Source organism: Aethalodelphis obliquidens, unplaced genomic scaffold (assembly GCF_003676395.1).
Source record: "Aethalodelphis obliquidens isolate GAN/ISIS:26980383/991018 unplaced genomic scaffold, ASM367639v1 scaffold3, whole genome shotgun sequence".
Taxonomy (NCBI): domain Eukaryota; kingdom Metazoa; phylum Chordata; class Mammalia; order Artiodactyla; family Delphinidae; genus Aethalodelphis; species Aethalodelphis obliquidens.
In genome coordinates this window covers 26,897,164-26,922,760 of record NW_020837947.1, presented here as the reverse complement: position 1 = coordinate 26,922,760, position 25,597 = coordinate 26,897,164, and the positions used below count along the sequence as shown (strand labels likewise).

Below are 25,597 nucleotides of genomic sequence, written 5' to 3'. Positions count from 1 at the left end.
TCGCTATTATTGTCTTCATTACTGTTACTATTATCATGCCCATTTCTCTCCCCATGCAAATCTTAAAGTTTGAGTTGGTTTGAACTCTATAAAAAGCACAATTCAAATGCCTGTGATTCTGTGAGTCTTTCTGGGTCCTCCTTAAAGCATACATTTCTCGTTGGCTTTCGATCTTCCCACCCATAGGAACCATGGGAATGTATAAACTGCCACAACTCTGTTCACCCATGGTTTCAATCTCTCTGTCCAGTCCTTGACATACATCCCATCCAAGGACAGAAACGATGGTGGGTGAAAGAATCACTCTCGGGCTGCAAGGACTGGGATTCTGTGTAATAAACAGAATCAGAGGCAGAAATGAGAGTACAAGCCACCTGATGATGACAGAATCCATCACCCTCCTCAAAGGAATTTGCTTTGTGTGTGTGTTTTCTCTTTCATTCTTGCGGATGCAGACAGAATATTGAACAGCAGCTGGGCTCCTTGATCTTGGCAACAGACATCAACAGACAGAATGAATTTCTGACCAGATTGAAAGCTCACCTCCACAATAAAGACTTAAGCCTGGAGGATGTACACGACAGGCACTTTATGCTTCAGGTAAACAACAACAACAAAAAGAAGTCATTACCCTCACTGGGTATAACACTTAAGGACACGATCCATCATTTTAATTCATCTGAGAAGAAATATCTCCCATGGTATAAGCTAGAGCGGTGACCTACTTTATTAAAAACTTTGAGACATGAAATTTTTAAGTGGTTTCCAAGCAAGTAAAATCTGGGTTTCACATCAGTAAGTTGATAATATCTCATTTTTCCTTGTTTGGTAACTGCTTCACCACAACGGAGTTGTGTAGTTGCATGCAGTAAGCATCTACCACATTTTGTGCCTTGATATAGAGCTGATCACTGTCACACCTGTGCAATGTGGAAAACTGTTTCTTTAATACAAAAGTATATTATGTTAACTATAGTACTAACGAAAATTGAAAAACGAGTATCCTTCCTCTACCTAAAGCCTATTTAATTAAACCCTGCTTTCCTTCCTTTTACTACCTTAACTCATATTTTCATCTGAGGCTCAGACGTGTTTACCTAGTCTTACCATTTTTAGGCACCAATAAATAAATGATTTTAAGTTTAATTGAATGCATTGAATCATATCAAGCCCAACCCTTTCTGCTTCCTTCCATGGCAAAAAGCCATTTGTGAAAGTTAAGAAAGAACAAGATGGGAAGTGGACCTTGGAAGCAGAAGTCTGACCTGCTGTATCCAAACCAGAGCCTTTTGCTTGATCTTCCATTTTCTCTCATTTTCCTTCTTTCCTTTTGGCACAAAAGACTGAATGGATGAATCCTGGATGCATCTAGATAGGCCAGCTTTAACCACGGACGTGGACCTGCACGTGGTAGACTGAACCATACTGTTTCTTCCCTTCCATGCCTTCAGGCTGCCTTTGGAAGCTGTCCAACTGCTCCATCCTTTTAAGGAAATACCCTCCTCCCAGCTGTAAAACTGTATCTCCCTCCTTCTTTCTTCCCAAACTAGTCTTCTCGTCCCTGAGTGCCACAGATGCCTGATTTTAATGACTCAAGCCTAGTTGTGACTAGCTGAAAGATTTGGCCTGGACACTTGCATTTCAAAAGGAAAGCTTGCTAACACACACAAATCCCTCAAGGGCGGAACCTGGAGAGGACTTCTGCCCCTGACCTACTCCAACATGTACTGGTGTCCGCATTCACCAGGAAATGAAGAACCAACCAGGTTTGCAACTTAATATGATTCAGGCTCTCCCAGACCCCAGCACTGCTAGCAGTTCTATGATCCCAAAGAACTCGGTCCAAACCAACAGACCTTGCTGATGGACGGGCACACCACCAGAAGCCCATCTGGGCAGTGGGCTCTCGGCAGCTGGTAGTTAAGGGGGAGAACTTATTTCTCTGGAAATCCAAGGAAACCCTCCTAGGGTCAGCATCTCTGACAAAAGCTGTATCCCAGATGCAGAACAGTGTGGGCAAAGCCAAGAAGGCCCAGATTTATCTCTGCAAACCAAACACTCCTAGGCTTGATATGACTCAGCTCCCTGGCTGGCAGTCTGAGCTTGTTCACACAGACACGGGCATATAAATGCAAACACAAATAATTTAATGTATGGACTCGGTCAGTGTGGCCACTGTGAGAGTGAGTGAGGTCCCAATGATCTCACTTGAGCCTGGCTGGGGCCCCTGCGGCCTCCCTGCCCACAAGGAGTGGAGCAGCAGGAACAGGCCACGGCTTTCCTCGGCCTGCCTGCCCCAAGTCTCCTCCAGGTAGCTCCGTGTCCTTGGATGATGGCTCTTCTCTCCTTCTCACTGCTATAAAGTGGGAGTTCTGAATGAAGGTTTTGTGCCATGATGAATAAGTGCTGTTTTCCTGAGGAGGCACGTCAGGGGAGCCTCTATAAATACAGGACTGGTACCATGAGGCCGACTGGCAGGTCTGATGGCCCCTTGGGCTTGGGGTGCATTTGCTGCTCAAAGATCATCCTCTGACCCTCTCTCCCTGCCCTGTCATTCCTCAGATTGCCTTGAAGTGTGCTGACATTTGCAATCCTTGTAGAATCTGGGAGATGAGCAAGCAATGGAGTGAAAGGGTCTGTGAAGAATTCTACAGGCAAGGTTAGTAGTGACCCGACAGCTGACTTTTCATTGCCCCTTCTCCTTTCAGGCATTTATCCTAAGAAAACAGGGAATGGATCATCTATCATGACATTTGTTCTTTCATCAACTCGTATTATCCCAGCCTTTCTCTTTTAACCCTCTTGCGAACCATCCAGCCCTTTTCTGGAAATAATTTGAAAATATTAATAAATAACACTGATTTACTGTGGAAACAGGTAATAATGAGGTACAGTAAAAATGAGCAAAAGGGGGATATATATATATATATATATATATAATTTGTTAATGGTTTTTCTCTGTGGATATAAGAATGTGCAGGACTGTTTGATTTTTACTCTGACCTTCATTTTTATGAGCTGAGCACAGCCTAAAGGCTAAATGCCATTTGGGATCAATGTTTTCCACTCTGACAGAAGGACTTAGACTTTTTTTGTATTCCTTTCCCTCACTTTCTTAAATAAAGTGAATAATGAAATAGAGCACAGCTGGCCAGTGTTCGTCCTCTCAAATATATACAGTGAAAAGACAAGTGGCCCCAAGTTAGGGTATAAATTTTAAGAGATTAACCTCATTCAGAAGTAAAGCAGTGAATTAACAGCAGGATCTTGATGTTGGGTGGGATCTTGGCCTTTAAACACAGCTTGTTTCTTCAGGCCCGGTTTCAGGGCTCGGGATGTTTTTTCAGGCACAACAGTGCCCTGATGTTAGTGACAGGATCAGGTCTGAGAGGCTGAGAACAAATAAAGCCTGAAGTGTCCCACATACCAGTTCTGTGGGGAGGTCAAGTAGCAACAGTGAGCCTTTTGGAGAAGGCTCCGTAGAAAGATGTGTCAGTGACACTGAGATGGTCCCAAAGACAGAAGACAAAGCAGAACGGATAGGGTTCATGTGGGACCAGCAGGCTGTGCTCCGCATCTCTTTCCTTTGAGTAAAAGCACTCATGGAGCTCCCTCTCTGTGTCCTTTCACTTCAAATGAGTGTGACTGGTTAGAAAACAAAAGGCCAGTTCTACTTGCCCATGATATAAAATCTCCACTGAGAGAAAAACAAAAGGAAATATGATGAACTTAGAGCAAGGAGGTTTCAGGTTAGATAAGATAAATACTTCCTTTACTATAAGATACAGAAAATATGGAAATAGCATAGCGAGAAAAGGGCTGGGATCTTCATCCTTGATCAAGCAATGATTCTACTCTGTCCCTCTTGGTTTTGACTCAGTCATGCGTTCTTGTTGGCACTGATTGGAGTTTAACCCTTTCATTTGCTTATCTTGAGCCCTATTTGGATTATGAGCAGTTTGGGGCCTGGACCATGTCCCCTGGGCAGATGGTAAGGCCCACAGAGCTGGTGAGTGGAAGTTGTTAACTAAGTGGAATCAGTGGGATCTACCAATAAAGGTAATCTGTAAGATGTCTTGGCAAAAACTTGTCCTCATAATAATCTGCATGTGCAGCATCATAAGATAGAACAACCTAGAATATGTGTAACTCTGATCACTAAAGGTGAGCTTTCAAACACTTTGCTGTGGCATGTTTCCTAGCAGAGAAAGGAGAATTCAGAGGGTATGTCGGGTCCTTTTTATTTAATAGCCTTATGGTCTAGCAGAAGTTCAGCTTATTTAAGAGAAGACCAGACTCTCGGGTTATCCAAACTTCTTGTCCTCCATACTGAACTATTTTTTTAGAAATTCTGTAAAGCACCATTTGTATCACTTTGACTAATCTTCTTCTGGCTTTCAGTTTAGGATTTGGGCTTCCACAGACTGCTAACAGTCCCAGCCAAAGTATCTTTAATGATTTGTGATGTTGAGCAAAGGAAAAACCCTAAAATCAAGGTCAGGGACAGAAGGGGAAAGGAAGATGAGATCCCATGAATTAGGAAGACAGTGTTAAATTCTCAGAACAGACATAGGATTCAAACATCATTCACCCTCGTCCCCTCAGTGCCTTAAAAAAGTAGAATTTCTGTCCTATTGTAACTGCAGATTGGTATTTCTCAATGAACCAAGATTCCCAGAAGTTTTCGTCGAACATCTGCTTCCAGCCTTGTCTAATCCTCAGCAAAGCTGTGATTTTCCTATGTGCAAAGACCCACTGGGGGTGTCATGAAGGAGGCAAAGAATTATAGTTAATGTTTCATAAGCTCAAAATACTAACCAGTAGAGGTCCTGGAGGAGAGAAACTCCAATCTTCCTCTTTGTATTCTCTACATTGATTAACAAAGTGTCTGAAATGTGCAGTGCTTTGTAAATATACGTTGAAATAAGTGAATGACTAAATGATCCAATTGGAAGACCAATTATGGTAGAGGCCACAGGAGAAGACCTAGTGCTGAGGATGGCCAAATCTGAGCTGGGTATTCAAGGATGTGTAGTGACTGCACTTTCCAATAGGATAAACATGAGGCACATGTAGCTAGTTAAATTTAAATTAATTAGGTTAAATAAAATGGAAAATTTAGTTCCTCAGTTTTCTTGATCTGATTTCAAGGGGCTACTATAGTGGGCAGTGCAGAGAACATTTCCATCATTGCAGACAGTCCCAGTGGTCTAGACAGAGAGGAGCAGAAATGGACAGAAGCACTGCAGACTATCCCCCTGCCTCATAGACCAGCTTGATCCCATAGAAGGTGAGAATATGAGGATCTGTTGAGGCCCCTGTACACCATGCTAAAAGTAGAGAACATGGCAATGGGAGTCATCTTAGAAAGTACAATTAGGGCAACATGTATAACTGAAGCAGAAGAAATACGAAAGAAACTAGCTAAGAAGCAAAAAATCGGAATGAGTTATAAAGAAACCAGATAAAGAAAATGTGGTGTATGTGTACAATGGAATACTACTCAGCCATAAAAAAGAATGGAATTTTGCCATTTGCAACAACATGGATAGACCTGCAGGGTGTTATTCTTACTGAAATAAGTCAGACAGAGAGAGACAAATACTGTATGTTTTCACTTATCTGTAGAATCTAAAAAATAAAACAAATGAATGAATATAACAAAACAGAAACAGACTCACAGATACAGAGAACAAACTAGAGGCTACTAGCAGGGAGAGGGAAGGGGGAGGGGCAAGATAGGGATAGGGGATTAAGAGGTACAAACTTCTAGGTATAAAATAAATAAGGTACAAGGATGTGGGACTTCCCTGGTGGTCCAGTGGTTAAGACTCCGTGCTTCCACTGCAGGGGGCGCAGGTTTGATCCCTGGTCAGGGAACTAAGATCCCACATGCCGTGCAGCCAAAAAAAACAATAAAATAAAGATAAATATTAAATTTTTTTAAAAAGGTACAAGGATGTAATGTACAGCACAGGGAATATAGCCAATATTTTATAATAACTTTAAATGGAGTATAATCTATAAAAATATTGAATCACTGTGTTGTATACCTAAAATGAATATAATATTATAAATCAACTATTTTTCAATTTAAAAAAAGAAAGAAAGAAAGAAAGAAACCAGACTAGAGTCAGGCAGAGTGAAAGTAGGGAAAATAGATGTTTCAACAGAGGAGTAAACAGGATTTGCTTCCTCAATACAGAGGGTAGAGGGAAGGGAAAAATCAAAGACAACTCCTCCAAAGTGTCAGACTTAACTGAAAAATCACTATTAACAGAACTATGGAGGTGAGGAGTAAAACCAACTTTAGGAGAATTCATTTTAATATTAAATGGTGTCATGCTCTGCCCTCAGAAGGCTATTATCATCTGACTTCCCTGAACTCCTCAGTTAAGCCAAAGTGATTTCCTCACATCAGTTCTGAGAATCACGAGGGCCCGAGAGACCATGGGAGCCATGGCGAAAGTCTTAGGGAAAATGACAGACATGTGGCATCTCAAAAGATCCTAGCTTAATGGTTAAGCGCAGACCCTCTGAAGCCAGACTTTCTGGGTTGGAATCCAGGCTCCCCTCTTCACTGGCAGAAGGACCTTAGGTCAACATATTTCCCTACGCTTCATCTCAATTTCCGCATCTGTAAAATGGGGGTTATAGTGAGGCTGTTATGAGGATTAAATTAATTAAATAGGTAAAATGCTTAGAACGTGCCTGACATACAGTAAGCATGATATAACTGTTATGTGTTTCTCTCCTCTAGTTTAGAGGAGTGCACTCACAACTGAACTCAGCTAAGTGTTTCTGAGACCCAGCTGCTGTACTGATTAACCAGATTGTTTTTCCCAATGAAGTAATTATGCACAATTTTTCACCTTCAGGAAGAATTGATAAAATACTTTGATAAAGCTTTGCATGATGTATTTCTTTTCTGCTCTAGCTGATGGAGACATTAAAAAGAAAGATCATCCTGAGCTTTATACTTTCTTTAACCTTCATTTACACTAAGTAAAACTCTAAGGAGTAAGAATGAAAGATACCAGACCCTTATTTTGGATTAATTTTGTAGCTACAGAGATGCTCTTCAAATGAGATCTTTCTACTTCCTCTTCCCGATTTCCTGCCTACTAATTATTCCCGGTTGTTCAGGTGAAACCAGATGAGGGTCAGGCAGAGTGAAAGGAGAGAAAAAGCATAAAACCTGTTTTCTTAATCTGCAACTTAAAACCAGAACTTCCATCTCATATTAGGAAACTGGCCATTCGTTTTCTTGTTTTTATAGATTTTTGTTCAAAAGCTTATTCTAATCCCAGAGCATACCTATTTACAATGAGCCTATTGTAAATGATCGTCGATACTCTGATATTTTAAATTTTCGCAGAAGCTACCGGAGTAGGGCAGAGCCAGTTGTTGCTAAAGGGTTCCTAGTGATAAGGCAGGGAACAGTAATTCCCAGATAACTTCTTCCAACTAGATCATTAAAACTATCAACACTCATTCTTATAGGTTCTCGATTACCAATGTGTTTCTTCTTTTTTCTTCTTAGGTGACCTTGAACAGAAATTTGAACTGGAAATTAGTCCTCTTTGCAATCAACAGAAAGATTCAATCCCTAGTATACAAATTGGTGAGTCGAATTCAATTTTAATGTTAAATCAACAGTTTCAGCACCTCTGCTAAGAGTCACTAAGAAGATCTACACACAGCTTTCTCAAGATCCAAACGAGAGGTTTAATCAATGGCCCTTTGAATGGCTGAGTCCAAATGAACACTCTAGTCATGACTAATTACCGAGATGAAAAATAGGGTAAAGGCTTTGTTACAGACCCTTAATAACTAACCTGTATTAACTTTGTAGTTCAGAATTGAATCAAAACCAAATGAGTAGAGGAAAGTAACAAGAATCAACTATTGGCTGCTGAAGATTGGATTAGCTCGCACTCTCTTTAGGACATGAAGGGTGGGAAATCTGCAGTTCAGGATCCTTCCAATTTGGTCATTACCCTTCATCGTCAATGCTCAATACTAGGGGCTTGGTCCCCAGGCCCAGGCCCCACCAGCCATGTGACATGAGATCCCATGCTTCTCTAGTCTTCACTTCAAAATGGATTTTCAGTCTCATTCTCTTAGGACCACACTCTCAAGTGTCAATTGCACGAAAATGTTAAAGGGTGATGTTAATGCCTCTAAAGTAATTGTTTGTTTCTATCACTCCTTGAAACACTCTACCAATTCCATCTATGTTTAAAGCAAGTCTTTCTGTTCCTTGCAGTTCCCTCCAATTAAAACCAAACTCAGTTGATGGACACTTAGGTTGCTTCCATGTCCTGGCTATTGTAAACAGAGCTGCAATGAACATTGTGGTACATGACTCTTTTTGAATTATGGTTTTCTCAGGGTATATGCCCAGTAGTGGGATTGCTGGGTCATATGGTAGTTCTATTTTTAGTTTTTGAAGGAACCTCCATACTGTTCTCCATAGTGGCTGTATCAATTTACATTCCCACCAACAATGCAAGAGGGTTCCCTTTTCTCCACACCCTCTCTAACATTTATTGTTTGTAGATTTTTGACGATGGCCATTCTGACCAGTGTGAGGTAATACCTCATTGTAGTTCTGATTTGCATTTCTCTAATGATTAGTGATGTTGAGCATTCTTTCATGTGTTTGTTGGCAATCTGTATATCTTCTTTGGAGAAATGTCTGTTTAGGTCTTATGCCCATTTTTGGATTGGGTTGTTTGTTTTTCTGATATTGAGCTGCATGAGCTGCTTGTATATTTTGGAGATTAATCCTTTATCAGTTGCTTCATTTACAAACATTTTCTCCCATTCTGAGGGTTGTCTTTTCGTCTTGTTTGTAGTTTCCTTTGCTGTGCAAAAGTTTTTAAGTTTCATTAGGTCCCATTTGTTTCTTTTGTTTTTATTTCCATTTCTCTAGGAGGTGGGTCAGAAAGATCTTGCTGTGATTTATGTCATAGAGTGTTCTGCCTATGTTTTCCTCTAAGAGTTTTATAGTGTCTGGCCTTCCATTTAGGTCTTTAATCCATTTTGAGTTTATTTTTGTGTATGGTGTTAGGGAGTGTTCTAATTTCATTCTTTTACATGTAGCTATCCAGTTTTCCCAGCACCACTTATTGAAGAGGCTGTCTTTTCTCCGTTGTATATTCTTGCCTCCTTTATCAAAGATAAGGTGGCCATATGTGTGTGGGTTTATCTCTGGGCTTTCTATCCTGTTCCATTGATCTATATTTCTGTTTTTGTGCCAGTACCATACTGTCTTGATTACTGTATCTTTGTAGTATAGTCTGAAGTCCAGGAGCCTGATTCCTCCAGCTCTGTTTTTCTTTCTCAAGATTGCTTTGGCTATTCGGGGTCTTTTGTGTTTCCATACAAATTGTAAAATTTTTTGTTATAGTTCTGTGAAAAATACCATTGGTAGTTTGACAGGGATTCCATTGAATCTATAGATTGCTTTGGGTAATGTAAAAAAATAAATGAAATAGATAACTAATAAGAACCTGCTGTGTAAAAAATAAATAAATAAAATTTTAAAAATAAAAACATGTTGCCACATAAGTGAAATATAGCAGTTAAAGGCTGCATGTTAATTTCAAGATTTGTTAGAGCAGAGATAATAAACTTACAAAAAAAAAAAAAAAAAACTCAGAACTTTAACTCTTTACTTATAAACTATGGCCCTGACATGTACCATTTCATGTTCTTCACCAGTTCCCACAGACCTCAGACAGCTTAACACATTCACAGTTGCAAACCTCTGCAAGCTCAAGGCTTAATGCCTGGAGATTGGGAGTGAAAGGGTCACCTGAAAACATCAGTTGAAAACTGAGAAAACCAGAGCCAGTTAGAAAGATATGCTTCCAATTACTGAGGGTCAAGTTGAACCCACAGTCCCACAAAAGAGTCACAAAGTCAACCTAAGGAAATAGGAACAAAATTTATCTAGTTTAAAAAATTTGAAGGGAATATACAAATGTTAAAATAGATGTGTTGGAACTCTGAGATTACTGGTGATCTTTTTTTTTTCCAAAATGCCCTTAATATTGTTACGTTCTTTTTACAATTAAACCGATTCATCCACCTGAAAAAGGGAGAGGGGTGTTGTTATGAAAAATAAAACCCTGCAAGAATCCAGAGCAGATGAAGCTACAGAATTGCAGGGGAGGGGGAAGGGCATCAACATCAACAGAAATGCAGCCTCAGCCTCTTTGGATCCAATGCCCTATCAAGTAGGAAATTCTGCAGATGCAATTCAAAAGGAATAGACCCCCAACCAAAATCCTAATCCTGGGACCCAGCTTGCTAAATTCTGGCTAGAAAGAAATTTGCCAGGCACCTGTTAAAGACATTTTGAGCCCCCAGAGAAAAGCATTCACATTATTAAGCACACAACCTAGATTTACAAGACAGACTTGATTTCGGAGATTCTATTCTCTTGTTGTCATGAGAACACACTTATTTTGTCAGATCATATGTCCTGATTTTCAGCTCAGGAAAATGTGGTTACCATAGATACCTGTTTTTAAAATGGGATGGGGATTGAATGAAAAGGAAAATCCCATGGATGCTACACCAGCACACCAATAGAGAGAAAGAGGTGATTATAAAACAACCCTTAGTAGATAAATCTTTCTGTCTCTGTTCCACATCTCCCAGCTCTGTAGGTTCAAGGCTGGGAGGTATGGTGTGCAGAGGTAGATCAGACTAAACTGGAAAAACCCAAATAGATCAACAGAATCTAATGGGAACTGTGGGCTCCAGGCTCCCAGACAAGGATTTTTCCAGTGGGTGCTAAATAATGCAGCTAGTTCCTCCGTTCTGATTACCCTGGGATTGAAAATGTCCCCTCTCTTTTTCCTTTCCCAATCCACAGTGAGGATTTCCTGAGAGCCATCTCAGGCTTAGACCTGATTTTCTGTTTAAGTAATTCATATTTACCCAAGTGAGACAGGGATTTAATATCCACCCCACACACACACCCATATTCCTTCCCTCTCCCCATCAAACTTTACATTTTAAAAAGAAGGCATTAAATCAGGGCTTCCCTGGTGGCGCAGTGGTTGGAAGTCCGCCTGCCGATGCAGGGGGCGCGGGTTCGTGCCCCGGTCCGGGAAGATCGCACATGCCGCGGAGCGGCTGGGCCCGTGAGCCATGGCCGCTATGCCTGCGCGTCCGGAGCCTGTGCTCCGCAACGGGAGAGGCCACAGCAGTGAGAGGCCCGCGTACCGCAAAAAAAAAAGAAGGCATTAAATCAAATGACTCTCTAATTGGTGCAGCCTATAGAAAGATGAGGAGAAAGAGGCTTTCCTTCAATCCCTGTGTACTCTGAAGCCATCATTTCTCCCCTGCCCCCACTCCCACCACTCCAGGAAGACAATATCCCGGCAAAGTCAGGCTCTACATCGCTTGAATAAATAGAAGAGGGAGGTTTGCACAAATACACAAGGAACCTATGGGGCAGGCTCCCAAGTGCAGAAGCCTTTCTTCATGTGAAAAACTGCCTCATGGTGTTTCTTCAGACTTTAAAATCACTCTTCTATCTCCTATAAGAGGTCTTTATATCTGACAAGTAGAAATACAGAGGTGTAATTCCAGAGTAATTTCAGGAAGAAAATGAGTTGATTTTTAAGTACTGGATTTTTAAATGTGGGATTTGTAACTTTTTTTATACTTAAGGTAAACCTGATAAATATTCCCAACTTAAACTTTAGAATAGTATAATATTGCGCACTATCTTTTTAGATACCTAATATCTAATCTCTCTTAAGACGAAAGATATCAAAATTAGATATGGAGATTGTGAAGGAGGTGAAGAAAATTCAAGAATAGCAAGCAAGGACATTCCAAAATGAAATCCTTTCTTGCTGACTCCCTGTGTAACCTTATCAAGATGTAGACAGTAAGTCACTGGCTTAACCTTCCTCCTCAGGTTCAGGTAATCTAAAATAATCTTATACTATTCAAATCATATTTCACATCTGGTGAGATGATGCAGGCATGTACAATAAAATTTTGCTTTGCTGCATTCTTTTTTCATCTCTATAGCATCCTCAAAGGCCAAGTATCTGCTGTTCGTCCAATAAAAGGATAATCAAATCAAGCCTTATAATTCACATGCCTGTAAACATACAGGGTTAGTTGTTGGAAGATTTCGTTAGCTGAAAAACACCTGCCTTTTCTCCCCATACCTACATTTCAGGGAAATACAATAAAACCTAAATATATCCAAATTTGTGATGAGTCCAGTTATTCCAGCCTAGACTGGAAGTTATCTTTGCTTTAATAAATCATGTTTAATATGGAAGGCACATTAACAGTGAAACATGGTTAGAAAGCAACAAGGCTAAAATAATTAAGAGAACAGACATGCAAACAAAGAAGTCTCATATCAATCCATCTTATCTAGTCATTCAAGCAGAACATTTATGCAGGTAAAAATCTGTATTGAAGACGAATGAACTTTTATTACCTACACCTAGTTGTTTAACATAATTGAAAGTAAGACAAAACTGTGAAATGATAATCCTGAAAAAATACCCTACGGAGTAGATGTATCAATTCTTCAGATGGTCTAAATCAACGAGGTGCCCCTTCCTGGTATCATTTGCTCTTTCCTCCCATCCCCCACCCACCCTCCTTAGTTCTAGCACAAACTTTTTTTTACTTTTTTCTTTATATGTCTTCTCCCTTCTTCAAATAATAATAGCCAATATTTATTGAGTGTTTATTATGTGCCAGGAGCTTTTTAAGCATCTTCACATGTGTTAAGTCATATGATTGTCATAACAACCCTATGGGTTTGGTACCCTTCTTAACGCCTTTTTACAACTGCAGAAACTGAGGCACTGGGAGGTTAGATGCCAAGCCCAAGGTGACATATCTTATGCTTCGACACTGAGGGCAGGGACTGCATCTTGGTGGCCTTCTTACGCACGGGCCCAGCACATCGTGGGCCCAGTCATGTTTGTTAGGGAGGAAGAAGTAGGTCTTACTGCCCTGCTGGTGATGAGCTTGGCCTTGCCTGTTCCAGGTTTCATGACCTACATCGTGGAGCCCCTCTTCCGTGAATGGGCCCGTTTCACGGGACACAGCGCCCTGTCTGAGAGCATGCTAAGCCACCTGGCGCACAACAAAGCCCAGTGGAAGAGGCTGTTGCCCAACCAGCGCAGAAGCAGCAGCGGTGGCGGTGGCAGCGGCGGCCCAGACCACACCGGCCCAGGGACCGAGGCTGAGGGGCAGACCGTGACCGAAGGCGACGCCCCGTAGTGCCAGCCAGGCCTGCCCCCTGCTCTGCACACTGAGAGTGCCAGCCTCCTCACGCAGAGGCCTCTGGGAGGGCAGATGCTCTGAGGGGCTCCTGCCGGTAAACCCAGCCCCTCTCTGGGTGTCGTCCTGGGGCTCTTTGGAACGCCACCCTCCTCCCGCTCACCTGCCTCCCTTTTTCCAAGTGTACAGAAGCCATCCGTCACCTCAGCATTAGCTGCCGAGATAAGCAGCTCCATTCCGCCATGAGGGAGCTGATTCCAGGGGCCGGCTTGGCCCTCGAGGTGAAGACTGGGGAGTAAGAAAGAGGTGCTCCTGCCGTGGGCCCCTCGGGTCCTGGGTCACACTGAGACAGGCGGCACTTCCTAAGTCCAGAGCATTTTTAGCGTTGGCCCTCGGACTGCTGATCTGCATGACAAAAACACCAGCATATTTGGAACTCCAAGGATATTGGTTTCAGGTGCAAGAGCACAAATGAGAGCGTGAGAGAAAGTACCTTCTATTTTAATAATAATTATTATTATAAAAATAATAATAAATCTTTTTAACTTTTCTATTTTATGCACTAGACAATGGATCTAAGACTATGGGCAAACATTACTCAATGTACCCAAACTCGAACAGGGGGTTCACTGTTTTCTTACGGACTTTATGCCACTTTGGGTCAGAGATTTGGCATCTTCTCAATTAAGAAACCACGTTTCCTATCCGATCCAAGGGGAAGGTGCTGTACAGTTCATTCCTCTGCACCATTTGCCAATCTGTCTTTTATCGATAACTCAGATTCAGTGACATGTTTATATTCACACCTGTACATTCTCTGTAAATATCAAGCGCTACTGATTCCCATGCCAAAATACATGAGTATTATGGGATTGCTACCTGTATAAACAATGGCACTGTGAACAGAATACTGTTAGTTTTAATACAAGAGAATGCATTTGTAAATATGGTATAGAGTTTATTAATATACTATTGTTTGCAGATAAAGGCCTTAACTTTAAACATCTTTCATCTTCTGTAAGCTGCCCAACTTAAATCCTCACAGATGTCCTTCTGAACTGCCTTCCCATGTCCATCTTTATGCTTTCCAGCTAAGGTCACAAAGCAAAACTGAATAAAGTCTTTGAGGAAATATTTTGGAAACTTCACATGCATTCCGCTTGAGACCATAGTGTTTAATCTGTGGCACCAAGCACTGTTTCCTCAGATGAACAAGACCCTTCAGCAAGCCTGAAGTCACTTTCAACACAGCGATGTTGCACTCTGTTTTAACAAGCCAGCTGATAAGCTTGTGTTTATACGACTCTTGTCATGGACATGGCAGTGTGTCAGCCTCGCGGGACACATAGCAGGTCTCACAAACCTTCCGTGACCCCATCATCTATCCATCAGGGACTTCCCTGCTCCCCTAGCACGCTGTCGTCTGTTCTGGCTACAGTACCAAAGCATCTCTGGTTTATGGTTGGCGTGCATTTCTTTGGTGTCAATAGTAACTGGATTTTCCTTTTTCCTTCATTTCATGTGAACAACTACGCAACTGTTTAGCAGACGTTAACATAACTTAAGGAAAGAAAATATTTCAGTTGTCTGATAGAATTTACCTTCCTGGGTAGGTTTTTGTTGCCATTTTTTCTGCATATACTTGGCCGGAAAATCAATTTATTACAGCATTCTTCTCTAGTCTGCTAAACTCTGTGCATTGAACATTTTCTTTATAAGTTCTAGCATAACTAATGTTAGATGAAAATTGGCAATGCCCCCTTTCTTTTTACCTTAAACAATGTGGTAGTGGGAGAATGATACTATGATTGTTTCTGCCACTATCAACGTGTTTCGCAAGCTGATAGAATGTCAGCTAACTCTCATTTCCTAAGTGCAACTCTTTTTTTTTTTCTTTCCTCCTAACGTACAAATGAAATGTTAGAAACTTGACTGGATTGTATTAAGTTCCTGCAGAAAGACTGAGGCTTGCAGAATAAAGGTTTAGAGGAAATTTGGAAAGTTAGTCGTACTTTCATTAAAGCAGAAGAGATTGTCAGATGGTACTAAAGAAAGTGTGAAAACTTCATGAAATGGGTGGATGATAAGTTGAAATTATTGATATGGGTAAGAAAGGAAGTTGTGAAAACGTAACACTAACTTTGGGTTTTTTCCTGTAATAACTATGAACTGACACATGATTTTTTATTGCTTTAATACTCTGAAGCTCTCAGCTTGGTGAAGCCCCGAAAGAGAATGTATTGAATGTATTTCTGCTTCCAAACCTCTCTTATTTTGGTTTGGGTTGGGCTTTTGAGTAGTCTATTTTTAATGTACATGAGATCAAATCAAGGAAAGCAATTACTGGGGAAGATACAGTAGAGATAAGAAAGAAGATGCTATTTTAGCTAATGGAGCCTCTACTTTGAGTTTAGGAAATGGACTTTGTTTAAACTATATTTATATAATAATTTAAATAAATAAGACTGGACGTGGTTTTAGTAGTTCCAAATTTATAGGACAAAAGTGTATTAGGTCTTGAAGAAGAGCTCACAGAGAAAACTACCAAATATCTAACAGTTGAGCCTATGAAGCAGCTACTAGTACAATACAAATTTGAAGCAAAATGAGATGTGATGCATAAACTAGATACATTTGTCTCCTTCTTTCAACCATCTGGAGATTTCTTGAGTTTCTCATTTTTTGACCAAAAAAAAAAAAGAAAAAGAATATGAAAACTCTTTTTTTTCCTGCCTACTGGTGGCTCTCTAGCAATATTTCAATAGAAGGTGTCCAGTGTCCAATTACTAGTTAAGACACAGCTGTTGGATTATCCGTGGGCTTTATCTTCACATTCTTTTTCTCTTAGTCCCTGGACCATCACAAGCTGACTTTCCGAGTTTAATTCCTTCAATGCTTGAGAAGAAAGGAATCAAAAAGCTATTTTTAGTAAGTGAAAGCTAAAGTTAAAATCAAATTAAGAGAGAGAGAATAGATATCACTGCCAGGCCTGATAGGCAAAGCCTTTTTCTTTTTACAGCACCTGTGAACAGTCAGAACCTTGTTCCTGGAACGCTGACCTCCCCATAACTCCCTGCTAGGCTGAGTGAAAATCCTGCTCTGTTTCTACCTGCCTAAGGCTTCCCGCAATGGGATGTGGAGCGTGTCCTGCAAAGCTGTCACCAGGTAGTGCTTCCTACAAGCCACAGACTTGTTTTGTAAACTTTTCTCATGTTGAATCAGATCTGCTCACTGATTTGAACATTGGTTATGAGCTTGTATCTCACTGTATTTCTTATGCTTTGTTCTTTTACGCAAACCCTTACAATTGTGTTGTTTTGTGTACACACGTGAGGTTTGGAAAAAAAAAAAAACACACCTTGTGAATTTTTGCTCAAAATGTGGCCGAAATATCCATTGGCATGTCTAGATAAACAATTAAAAATAAAGATAATTTCTTAAAAATATTGCAATATGAAAATATTCTGATTCTCACCAGGTAACATGTTACCAGCCAACCAATCAGATTCAAGGTCAAGGTCAAGAGCACAGATGCAGCCATGATCCACGGGACTCATTCCACCAGGGGCTGCAGAAACAGCCATGTCCATGAAGCCATCATTTGCCAATTAGTACCAAGATAGGGATAAAGGGCCACCATTCAGCTCTGCATTTCCCCTGAGTTCTGATATTTTTCTGATCCACATTTGTCAAATTCATATATGAATGAGAATGAGGTACAATGTTTTAGGTTGTGGAAACATAGTGGACTTACTTGTGAAAACTATGGTCTTGCATTTCAGGATTGAAAGCCAGCAAGAACAATAGAACAGTTCAGGCAGGACAACTGAGTGTCTAAATCTATCTGGAAATAGAGGAGGAAAAAAAAAAACCCACCACCCATGGTTCCCAGGAACAGTCTTATATCTTTACATAGTCTCCTCACGTTCATTTTGTTAAGATTTGTATTCAGAATCTCACTGATACCCTAATGCTTCTCCATGTCTGAATGCAAAGTCACTTTTTTCATTTGTCCATACTCCGTATCATCCAATCAAAATCAAAAGTGGGACCCCAGGGCTTCCCTGGTGGCGCAGTGGTTGAGTCCGCCTGCCGATGCGGGAGACACGGGTTCGTGCCCCGGTCCGGGAGGATCCCACATGCCCGCGGAGCGGCTGGGCCCGTGAGCCATGGCCACTGAACCTGCGCGTCCGGAGCCCGTGCTCCGCAACGGGAGAAGCCACAGCAGTGAGAGGCCCGCGTACCGCAAAAAAAAAAAAAAAAAAGTGGGACCCCCAGTGGTTTCCCAAGTAAAGGTCAGACATGACTTTCAAATGTACCCAGGAACCTAGCAGACACATCGTCAAATAGGCCAAGCCTATGTAAGCAATTGAATTTAAATCAATTTTTTTTAAAGAAAAATCTTTTATTGCAATAAATATAGTATATGCTGTTTCATACCAAAGAGGCAAAATAGAGCTATTTATTCGTATTTATATTTAAAGTATATTTTTAAAGAATAGTTCAATTGGCAAATTTTTATTATCCAAATATTAATATTAAAAATGACAGAAAATGTCTTAAGTGTGAAAATCTACGTGGTGCCAATAAGCAAAATATTTTGTAGTGTCCTTTAATCTGTTTTGTGTGTATGTATGTGTGTGTGTGTGTGAATTTCCATAATACAGAAAAACACTGGCATTCGTTCTTCTCTTTGGTAATGTATGTTCATTTGTGTAAAACTATAAATTTCAACAAACAATATTTGTTGCTCTAAGTCTCTCACAAAATATCTTTTTATTTACATGTAGAAATGTAAGCAAGTAAGTGTATTTGTACAAGCTGTTTTGCTATGTCACACAGTCAAAAATTTGGAAAACAGAATTCACTAAAAAGAAATTTCCGTTTGACAATTGTTAACTCCTGTAGAACTTATGAGACCATGGTCTTTCAAGTCAAGAGTCTATATTCCTTTCAGCTTACTGCAACATTGCTTGATTTAAACTTCGTCATGATTGCAATATTGGTCACTGCCATAAAGTAGGAAATTCAAGGGAAAAAAGAATCTATTTATTGTGTAAAAGGTGTTGACCTAGGATTGTAACACACACATGAACTATACAGGGATAAGTAAAAGTAAATGCCATCTGGGCAGTCAGAGTGATTCCATAACTGTGTAGCCTTACCCCAATGAAAACAGGATTGGAAAAATTAGGACTATCACAACCAAAGTCAGTAACCTTGTGAGATCAGCAAGCCACAATTGCCTTTTCCTCATTGGAAATTGGAATAATGTAAATCAACAAATACTGATTGAGGATCTACTATGTGCCAGAGGTTGGGCTAGATACTTGGGATATAAAAAGACCCAATCCCTCCAGAGCGTTCAGACTTGTGTCAGAGATTGGCACTACCAGTGAACTCTTCTTAGAGATTTCATGAGGACATCTGTGAGGGCTTACCTCCTGGAGAACAATGTAATATAGTGCAGATAAGATGTGGAGACAAAAGTGGTCCCAGTCTTGGTTCTGTCACTAACATATTCTGTGACTTCAGGCAAGTTACTGAACCTCTACAAAATTATTTCTAGACAATAATGGTTTTGTTATGGTTTTGGTGTTGTTTCTGGTTTTGTTACGGCAATTAAAAGAGATTGCATACAAAAAGCACCTAGCACTCTGTCTGGTACGTGGTAGGCTTTTCAGAGACGCAAGTTCCCTCCTCTTAAATTATAAGATGCTTTACAAATAGCCATTCACACGTGGTAAGAATGTGGAGAATATATGGAGAATAATGCAGTAAAGAGATGCTAGTGATCTTACACTGGGAAGACAAACTCATTTCTATATATTTTTTTAAAACAGATTGATTAGTTTATGTACTCATTTATTGCAAGATTGGGTAAAAAGATTACTCAATGAAAACTCTTGCCTCAACTACAGCCTACTTTTCTGTTTAGTCCTCTATATTCTAGAGTAGAAGATAGTGTATCTTTTGTTACCAGTTTTGTCAGAAATTTCTGTGAAGGAAACAGCTCCTAAGAACAAAATATGAGGCATTTATCTCCCTTTCATCTATGCCACCAAAGCCCCAAATCCAGCTGGTGATAGCTCTGGTCCTCTGCGTCAGTCCCCAAAAAGTTTGCTAGGCTTTCACAGGCTCTGCAGGAGCAGGCATGGGCTGGTGCTTCCAGGATACACTTGGTTCACTCATTCACACATCTCCAAATGTGTTCTCAGCTAAAGTTTACTGCCTGCCCTAGAGCAGGGCGCGGAATGCAGAGGCATTTCCTAACAACCTGTCGGAGGAGGGAGAAGATTCCGTCCTGCCTCCGTGGGAATGTAATAGACAAACATTTGAATAATGACTAAATGAGGAGCTTTTAGCTGTGAAACAGTCCATGATTTTTTTTTAAGTAAACCAGAGAGATTATTAGACAAATTTTAAGTTTTAGCTGATATGGTTTGCAGATGCATGATTGCCTTGCTTAGTTAGTCATCTAAGCAAGTGTATTTTTGATTCAATTGCCTGAAATACTTTAAATTCTAGTATTGCAAGTGCTGATTTAATCTCCAATAATTTTTTCCTTTTAAGGAAGTGGTACGGTGGAGTTTCAAAAGTGAAGGCTTTGGAGTCAGACAGACCAGAATTCAAATCCCTCATTATCACATGCTGTTTAACCCCAGGCAGTCAGTTTAACTTCTCTGTGCCTCCATTTCCAAATGTATAAATCGAGAGGAACACCTACCTCCCAGGGCAGTGTGAGGTCAAAATTAGAGGACATAGATAAACATATAGCATGGTTTCTAGCAGAAAGAGGGTACTCAGCAAATATAAATTCTTACATCATTTAAAGAACAAAAATCTACAAAGTGGGAGTTGGGATATGACTTTTGCTCTCTCTAGGTTGTACTTTTTTGTGCAAAAGAAAACACAAGACCCATTACTAGACATTGAGCATGATTGTATATACAGATGACCAGTTTGACTATAAAACAATCCTTATAATATGGACAAAATATTGTAAAAAATGATTATAGAGGAAGACAGTGTCCCTAGGGTACTAAGGATACACTAATAAGACCAGGGACAAACAAGGAACTGTCTTTTCTGACTGTAAAGTAAGTACTCCTCAGCCCAACCAGAGAGAACCAGTCTGTCAAGGCTTTCCTAGAGGTAATGATAATACAACCCGGTTATTTAGTTAACAAACAAAACTTGATACACTGTCAAGTTTTTCATGAATTCCATTTATATCCTATAAATTCTATCCATAGAAATTTCCAGTGGCCCTTCCTCTTGTAATATTAGATTCTGGCCACTGACAGCAGAGGTGGAGAATCCAGGAGAGTCTCTGTAAATAGATGATCCTAAAAGAGATTCTCTTCTCCCAAACTATGCTTGATAATGCATATGCTAAAAGATGCTAAGTATTCCTTGAAAAAAAATGGCTTCATAGCCAAAGATATTTAAGAAACAATGGATTAAACACCCAGGCTCCTCTCCTGCATGCTTCTGTGAACCTCCCATATGCTAATGCACAGTTCCAAGAAGACAATATAAATGATATTGTTTGGATCTAATTTCGGTTTCATATCATGAAGGATTCCTTGACCACAACCCACAATGATCTCCCTGTTTATCATTTGCTTTAGTTTTGTCAGTGATTATTAATTATTTATTATTGATATGTGTGTGTATTTTCTGCCCAACTTGAGATTTAATATAACATTGTGGTTAACTTGCTTGAGTTTGTGGCTTGAATTTACCACTTACTAGGTGTCTGACCTTGGGCAAGCTTCCAAACTTTTTGTGCCTCAGTTTCTTTATCAGTAAAATGATGATAAAAAATAATACCTATTTCATAGAGTTTCTGAAGATTGAAAGATTTCATGCATATAAAGCACTTGGAACAGTGCCTGGCACACAGAAAGCACTCAATTAAGTATTAGCAAAACCCAACATCTCCCTCGCCCCCTGATCTACAGGTTCCTTGATAACAGGAATAATTATCCTTTTTAATATATTCTCCACAGTGTAGTACAGAAAGTACAAAACAAATGTTTCTTAAATGAAAAAACACATTTTTGACTGATAAATTGAAAATCATATCAGAAAAATATGTTAACATTTAAATCCAAACAAACAAGTTCCTATTGGAACAATAAATGTCCCGATAATTTGAATGCAGATGTTGTTTTTTGATTTTGCTGATTTCTATCCAGTAGACTTGCTTTGTTTCTAGGAAGATGATTTAGGAAGACAACAGGTTTTCTCCTCCCAGTTTATGAGCCTACTCTTCTGAGTGGTGAGGGCAAAGATAATTCCCCTGAAAAAACTTGATGCCCAAAGATTTCTAGTTTTTTCCCATCCAAATAGAAAAAAACCTACAGAAGGACCACTAAATTACTTCCTTTGCAGAGCTAATAAGCTTTGCAGAGCTAATAAAAGTAATACACAATCCAAGAAAAGACAGAGATAAATCCCAACCCTCATCTTTACAAAGGAACATGAGAGCAGCAGATGAATCTCCTATTTTATCTTTGTTTCAAGCACTTGCAATCACATATAACTGACTCCTGCTTTTTTTTTCCCAGGAAGCAACTACATGTGCATTTTTTAAGTTGTCAGCAAAGTATGCCTAAGGGATCAAAATGAAGGGTCAGTTCTTGGGGTTATTTATCCCTTTCCACTTCCCACTGTTACATTTTTGTTTGGACCTTTCTAACCAGAGAGTCAGACTTAACATATCAATGGACTTTCATCCACACTTGAAGAAAAATAACTTATAAATGCAAACAAAATACCAACGGTATCACATACTAGCATAAGTGAGAAATACATTCTAGAATTACAGAGGAATTTTCAAGTGTTAACCTGACTGACTTGGGGAAGAACAAAAAGTTCTGATAGATCTTTCAATTCTCAGGTTATGTAACATGATGTGAAATAGTTCTTAGATGCTTCTACTGACGTTAGTTACTAAAAATGTATCAATCATCCCACTAAAAGTTTACCAAAAAATAACTTTTTGCAACTGAAGCTTTCTTGATCTTAAACTCTAATGGGAAGGCTGAGATATTTTTTTCACTCTGATCAACTTTCACTTTAACAGCAGGTTTCCAGTTCTTAGCATGATTGAGGGAACATTTAACTCTACCAACCACCTACATAAGAGCCAGGCAGACAGCCAAAGGCCATTGCCCTGATGATGATCGCAGTCTCTACACAGTGAATCCCGGAGGCCCCAGTACCAGCCTCTGAGCAAGATGAGAAGAGAAGAGCCTCCAATGGGGGAAGCAGCCCACAGAGCAAGGGCTGTGTACGCTTCAGTCTGCGGAGAGTTTGGGTCTGTGCGAGTGTCATGGAAAATTGCCTTGGGATTAAGGGGGAAGGGGAGGACACCTGACTTGAATATGTTAATAAAGTTTTATTGGGGCCAGAAAACAAAGCACGGAGCAAGCAATGACTGGACATAGTCCTTGTTTTCTCCTTGTTATATTTAGAGCTGTTTTAGAGACACAAATTTTTTACACATGGTTGGCAAAGGCTCTGACCAGATGGCAAGTATATCATTCAACTTTGTCCATATAAAACAAATCACTTGTAAAAAGTGATCTTTGAGGCTTAATTTTGCTTCAGGAACAATAATAATAGAGCCTATTTTGCAGCTTTGGAGTGAGAATTAGAGCTAATGTACTCGGAGTGCTTTGCACACTATTTTGTATACTATTGCCACTTAGTAGCTTTTATCAACTAAAAACACTGGTGGAGCTATGCTCCATTTGCTGCAAGAGGTTATTCAATTCTTCTAACTCAAATGAGGCTGTCGATGGAGACAGGAGGCAAGGAGGAGAAATGGCAAGGTGAGTGAGCTTGTATTGATTGTTCTTTAACATGTGAAGGAAAATAAGCATTTAAGGAAGAATAACCAAGCAGAAACAAAATTACTACTCCCCTGCTGTATCAGTGTCCTAGGGCTGCTGTAGCAAATTACCACAAGCCGGGTGGCTTAATACAACAGAAATGTATTCTCTCACAGATCTGGAGGCCGAAGCCTGAAACCAAGGTGTTGTCGGAGCCTGCGTGCTCTAAAGGCTCCAGACAAGAATCCTTTCTTGTCTCTTCTAGCTTCTGGTGGTTTCCAGGTGTTCCTTGGGAAACCAGTCATGGGATCAGGATCCACCCTAATCTAGTCTGACCTCATCTTAACCAATTACATCTACAAGACCTTATTTCCAAGGAAGGTCACATTCTGAGGTTCTAGGTGGACATGAATGTTGTGGGGAAGGGGGCTGCTGCTCAGCCTTGACACTCCTCACCCATCCACCCTGTGCTTTACCTCCCATGGCATCGTCCCCAACACACATACACACACACACACACACACACACACACACACACACACAGCACCTACACGTCTTCCAGATTTCCCCTGAGTGAGGCTACTGGGACAGATTGCTTCAGGTTTGAGATATGGTTGTTTTTGCATATTTGGGGGGAAAGTCTGGAGAAGTCTTACAGGAAGGAGGATCGAAAGCACATCTTTGTTTCTTTCTCCTATATTCTTCCCTTACTAATTCAGATCTGTCTTAGAAAAAAAAAAAAGTCTTGAAAATCCCTCTAGCGTCTGCCATCTGGAGATGACAATGTGATTCTTATTCCACATTTCAGCTTTTCACTCTCATCATCATTAATGTTCCAGATACTCCAGTCTATTTATTCATTTATTCTTTTGGAAGCAAAGCAATTAGATGTAAGGACAGATCCAGGAGCATTGGCCACAGGAGTGGGTAGCTTCAGGACATGGAGGAGAAAGTTAATGTAGATAAGAAAAAAAAGGACCTGGTGGCAGATGAGTTATCGACTTGGTAATAAAATCGTGACACACAGGATGGCAGGACTTGGGGTGAGAAGCCTGGGACCTCTCCAGTAACTGAAATAGAGAATATGGAACATCAGTGATGGCAGAGACAAGGGGGTGGTACTGCTACATGTCAAGAACCCCAGGAGGAAGAGTTTTAGAGTTTTTGATCCCTTAATGAGGGTAGAGAACTAATGGTCAAGAAGTGGCAGTAAGATGTAAGGGGGCACTGATCCTATTTCCCAACACTGACATGAAGGACAGTTGGCAACGAATGGCCTCCATTTGAGAGGCATCTTGAAAGCAGAGTCTTGGGGGTGGGACAGTTTTTCTATTGAAGCATAAAGGATAAAGGAACGTCAGGTGCAGAGATAGAGTGCATAATTGTGTGTTTATCCTATTCTGGGAGCTCCAGAGAACATAATATAAGGGTCAGGAAGGAGGACTCTGGTAAAAGAAGGTTAGATCAGAATAACATGGGGTATGAGGCAATGCAAGAAAATAATGAATGGCGGAAGCATTATTCTTAGGTGGTAAAACAGGTGGGGGAGGGTGGGTTAAGCTGGACATTCAACTGCCCAGAGAACTGGTCCGAACATTCCCTCTGTGGCTGAAAGGAGACCCTCAGGGATTTACAGAGTCCTCCTAGATCCACTTCCAAGCCTTAGGGGAAAGGGGTGCCCGGAGCTCTTGGACGAGGTGACTTATGGTCTGGATTGACTGTGATGGTCCCAGGGAGGTTCTGGGCATCAGCAATTTACATGCAGTTACCCAGAGAGTGGTTAGGGGCTCCAAACCCAGAGAACCTAGGCTAGGAAGGGGTGGTGGGATCAGGCTCTTTAAGAAACAGCAATGACCTGGAGATCTTGGCATACAACCAGCTCTGCTTCTTCTCTGGGGACTCTAAGCCCAGCAATGCTACTGTTATAGATTCTGTGTGTAGTCTGGAGGCAGAGATAGGGTCTGTAGCTAACACTTTTTAAGTCTCCTTTGTACTGTGTCTCCAGAGATCAACTGTGAGCCCAGGCAGCTTGCTGTAATAGGAAGGGTCATCAAACCTGCCAGTTTTCTGGATAAAATGGAAAGGTAGAGTAAGTCTGAAAAATTGAAAGAAATTTACCCCTGACCAAGCAAGTGGGCCACTCTTTAATGATGGAGAACATCATGTAGCAGCAAAGACTAAAAGAGGATACTAATAAGTAAATGATTTTTGATAAATACTTACATTGGAAATGCATGTAATCCCTTTGTAAAGTATAAATCAAGCAACATCCATATTTTAATCTAAGTTCAGGGTCCTGTGCCCGGCCACATTCAGTTCAGGGAGAAAAAGAGCCCCAGATAATAGCTGGGAAAAAATGGCTCCACTCAAGCCCTCTTACGTTTAATCAGAGTTGGCTCTCAAAAAGCAATGGAGAACATGAAGAGAAAGAGATTGCTTAGACAGCAACCCCGTGTACAGTGATTTCT

At 40.5% G+C, this 25,597-nt stretch overlaps 2 protein-coding genes across 10 annotated transcripts in view; one reads left to right on the top strand and one right to left on the bottom strand.

Moving 5' to 3' along the window:
• Positions 1-17,140, top strand: part of PDE7B (phosphodiesterase 7B) — a 367,442-nt gene extending 350,302 nt beyond the window's left edge. For 3 of the 6 annotated variants that reach the window (XM_027085661.1, XM_027085647.1, XM_027085637.1), the window contains 4 exons: positions 456-600; positions 2,563-2,659; positions 7,544-7,624; positions 13,049-15,060. In XM_027085661.1, the coding sequence (XP_026941462.1) occupies positions 456-600; positions 2,563-2,659; positions 7,544-7,624; positions 13,049-13,284 (559 nt within the window). In that variant the 3' untranslated portion in view covers positions 13,285-15,060. Of the gene's footprint in view, positions 1-455; positions 601-2,562; positions 2,660-7,543; positions 7,625-13,048; positions 15,061-16,132 lie in introns of those variants that run through there. The other 3 variants (XR_003428420.1, XM_027085677.1, XM_027085669.1) reach the window with 3 other exon arrangements.
• Positions 1-25,597, bottom strand: part of MTFR2 (mitochondrial fission regulator 2) — a 228,074-nt gene that overhangs the window by 161,210 nt on the left and 41,267 nt on the right. The window lies entirely within an intron of this gene.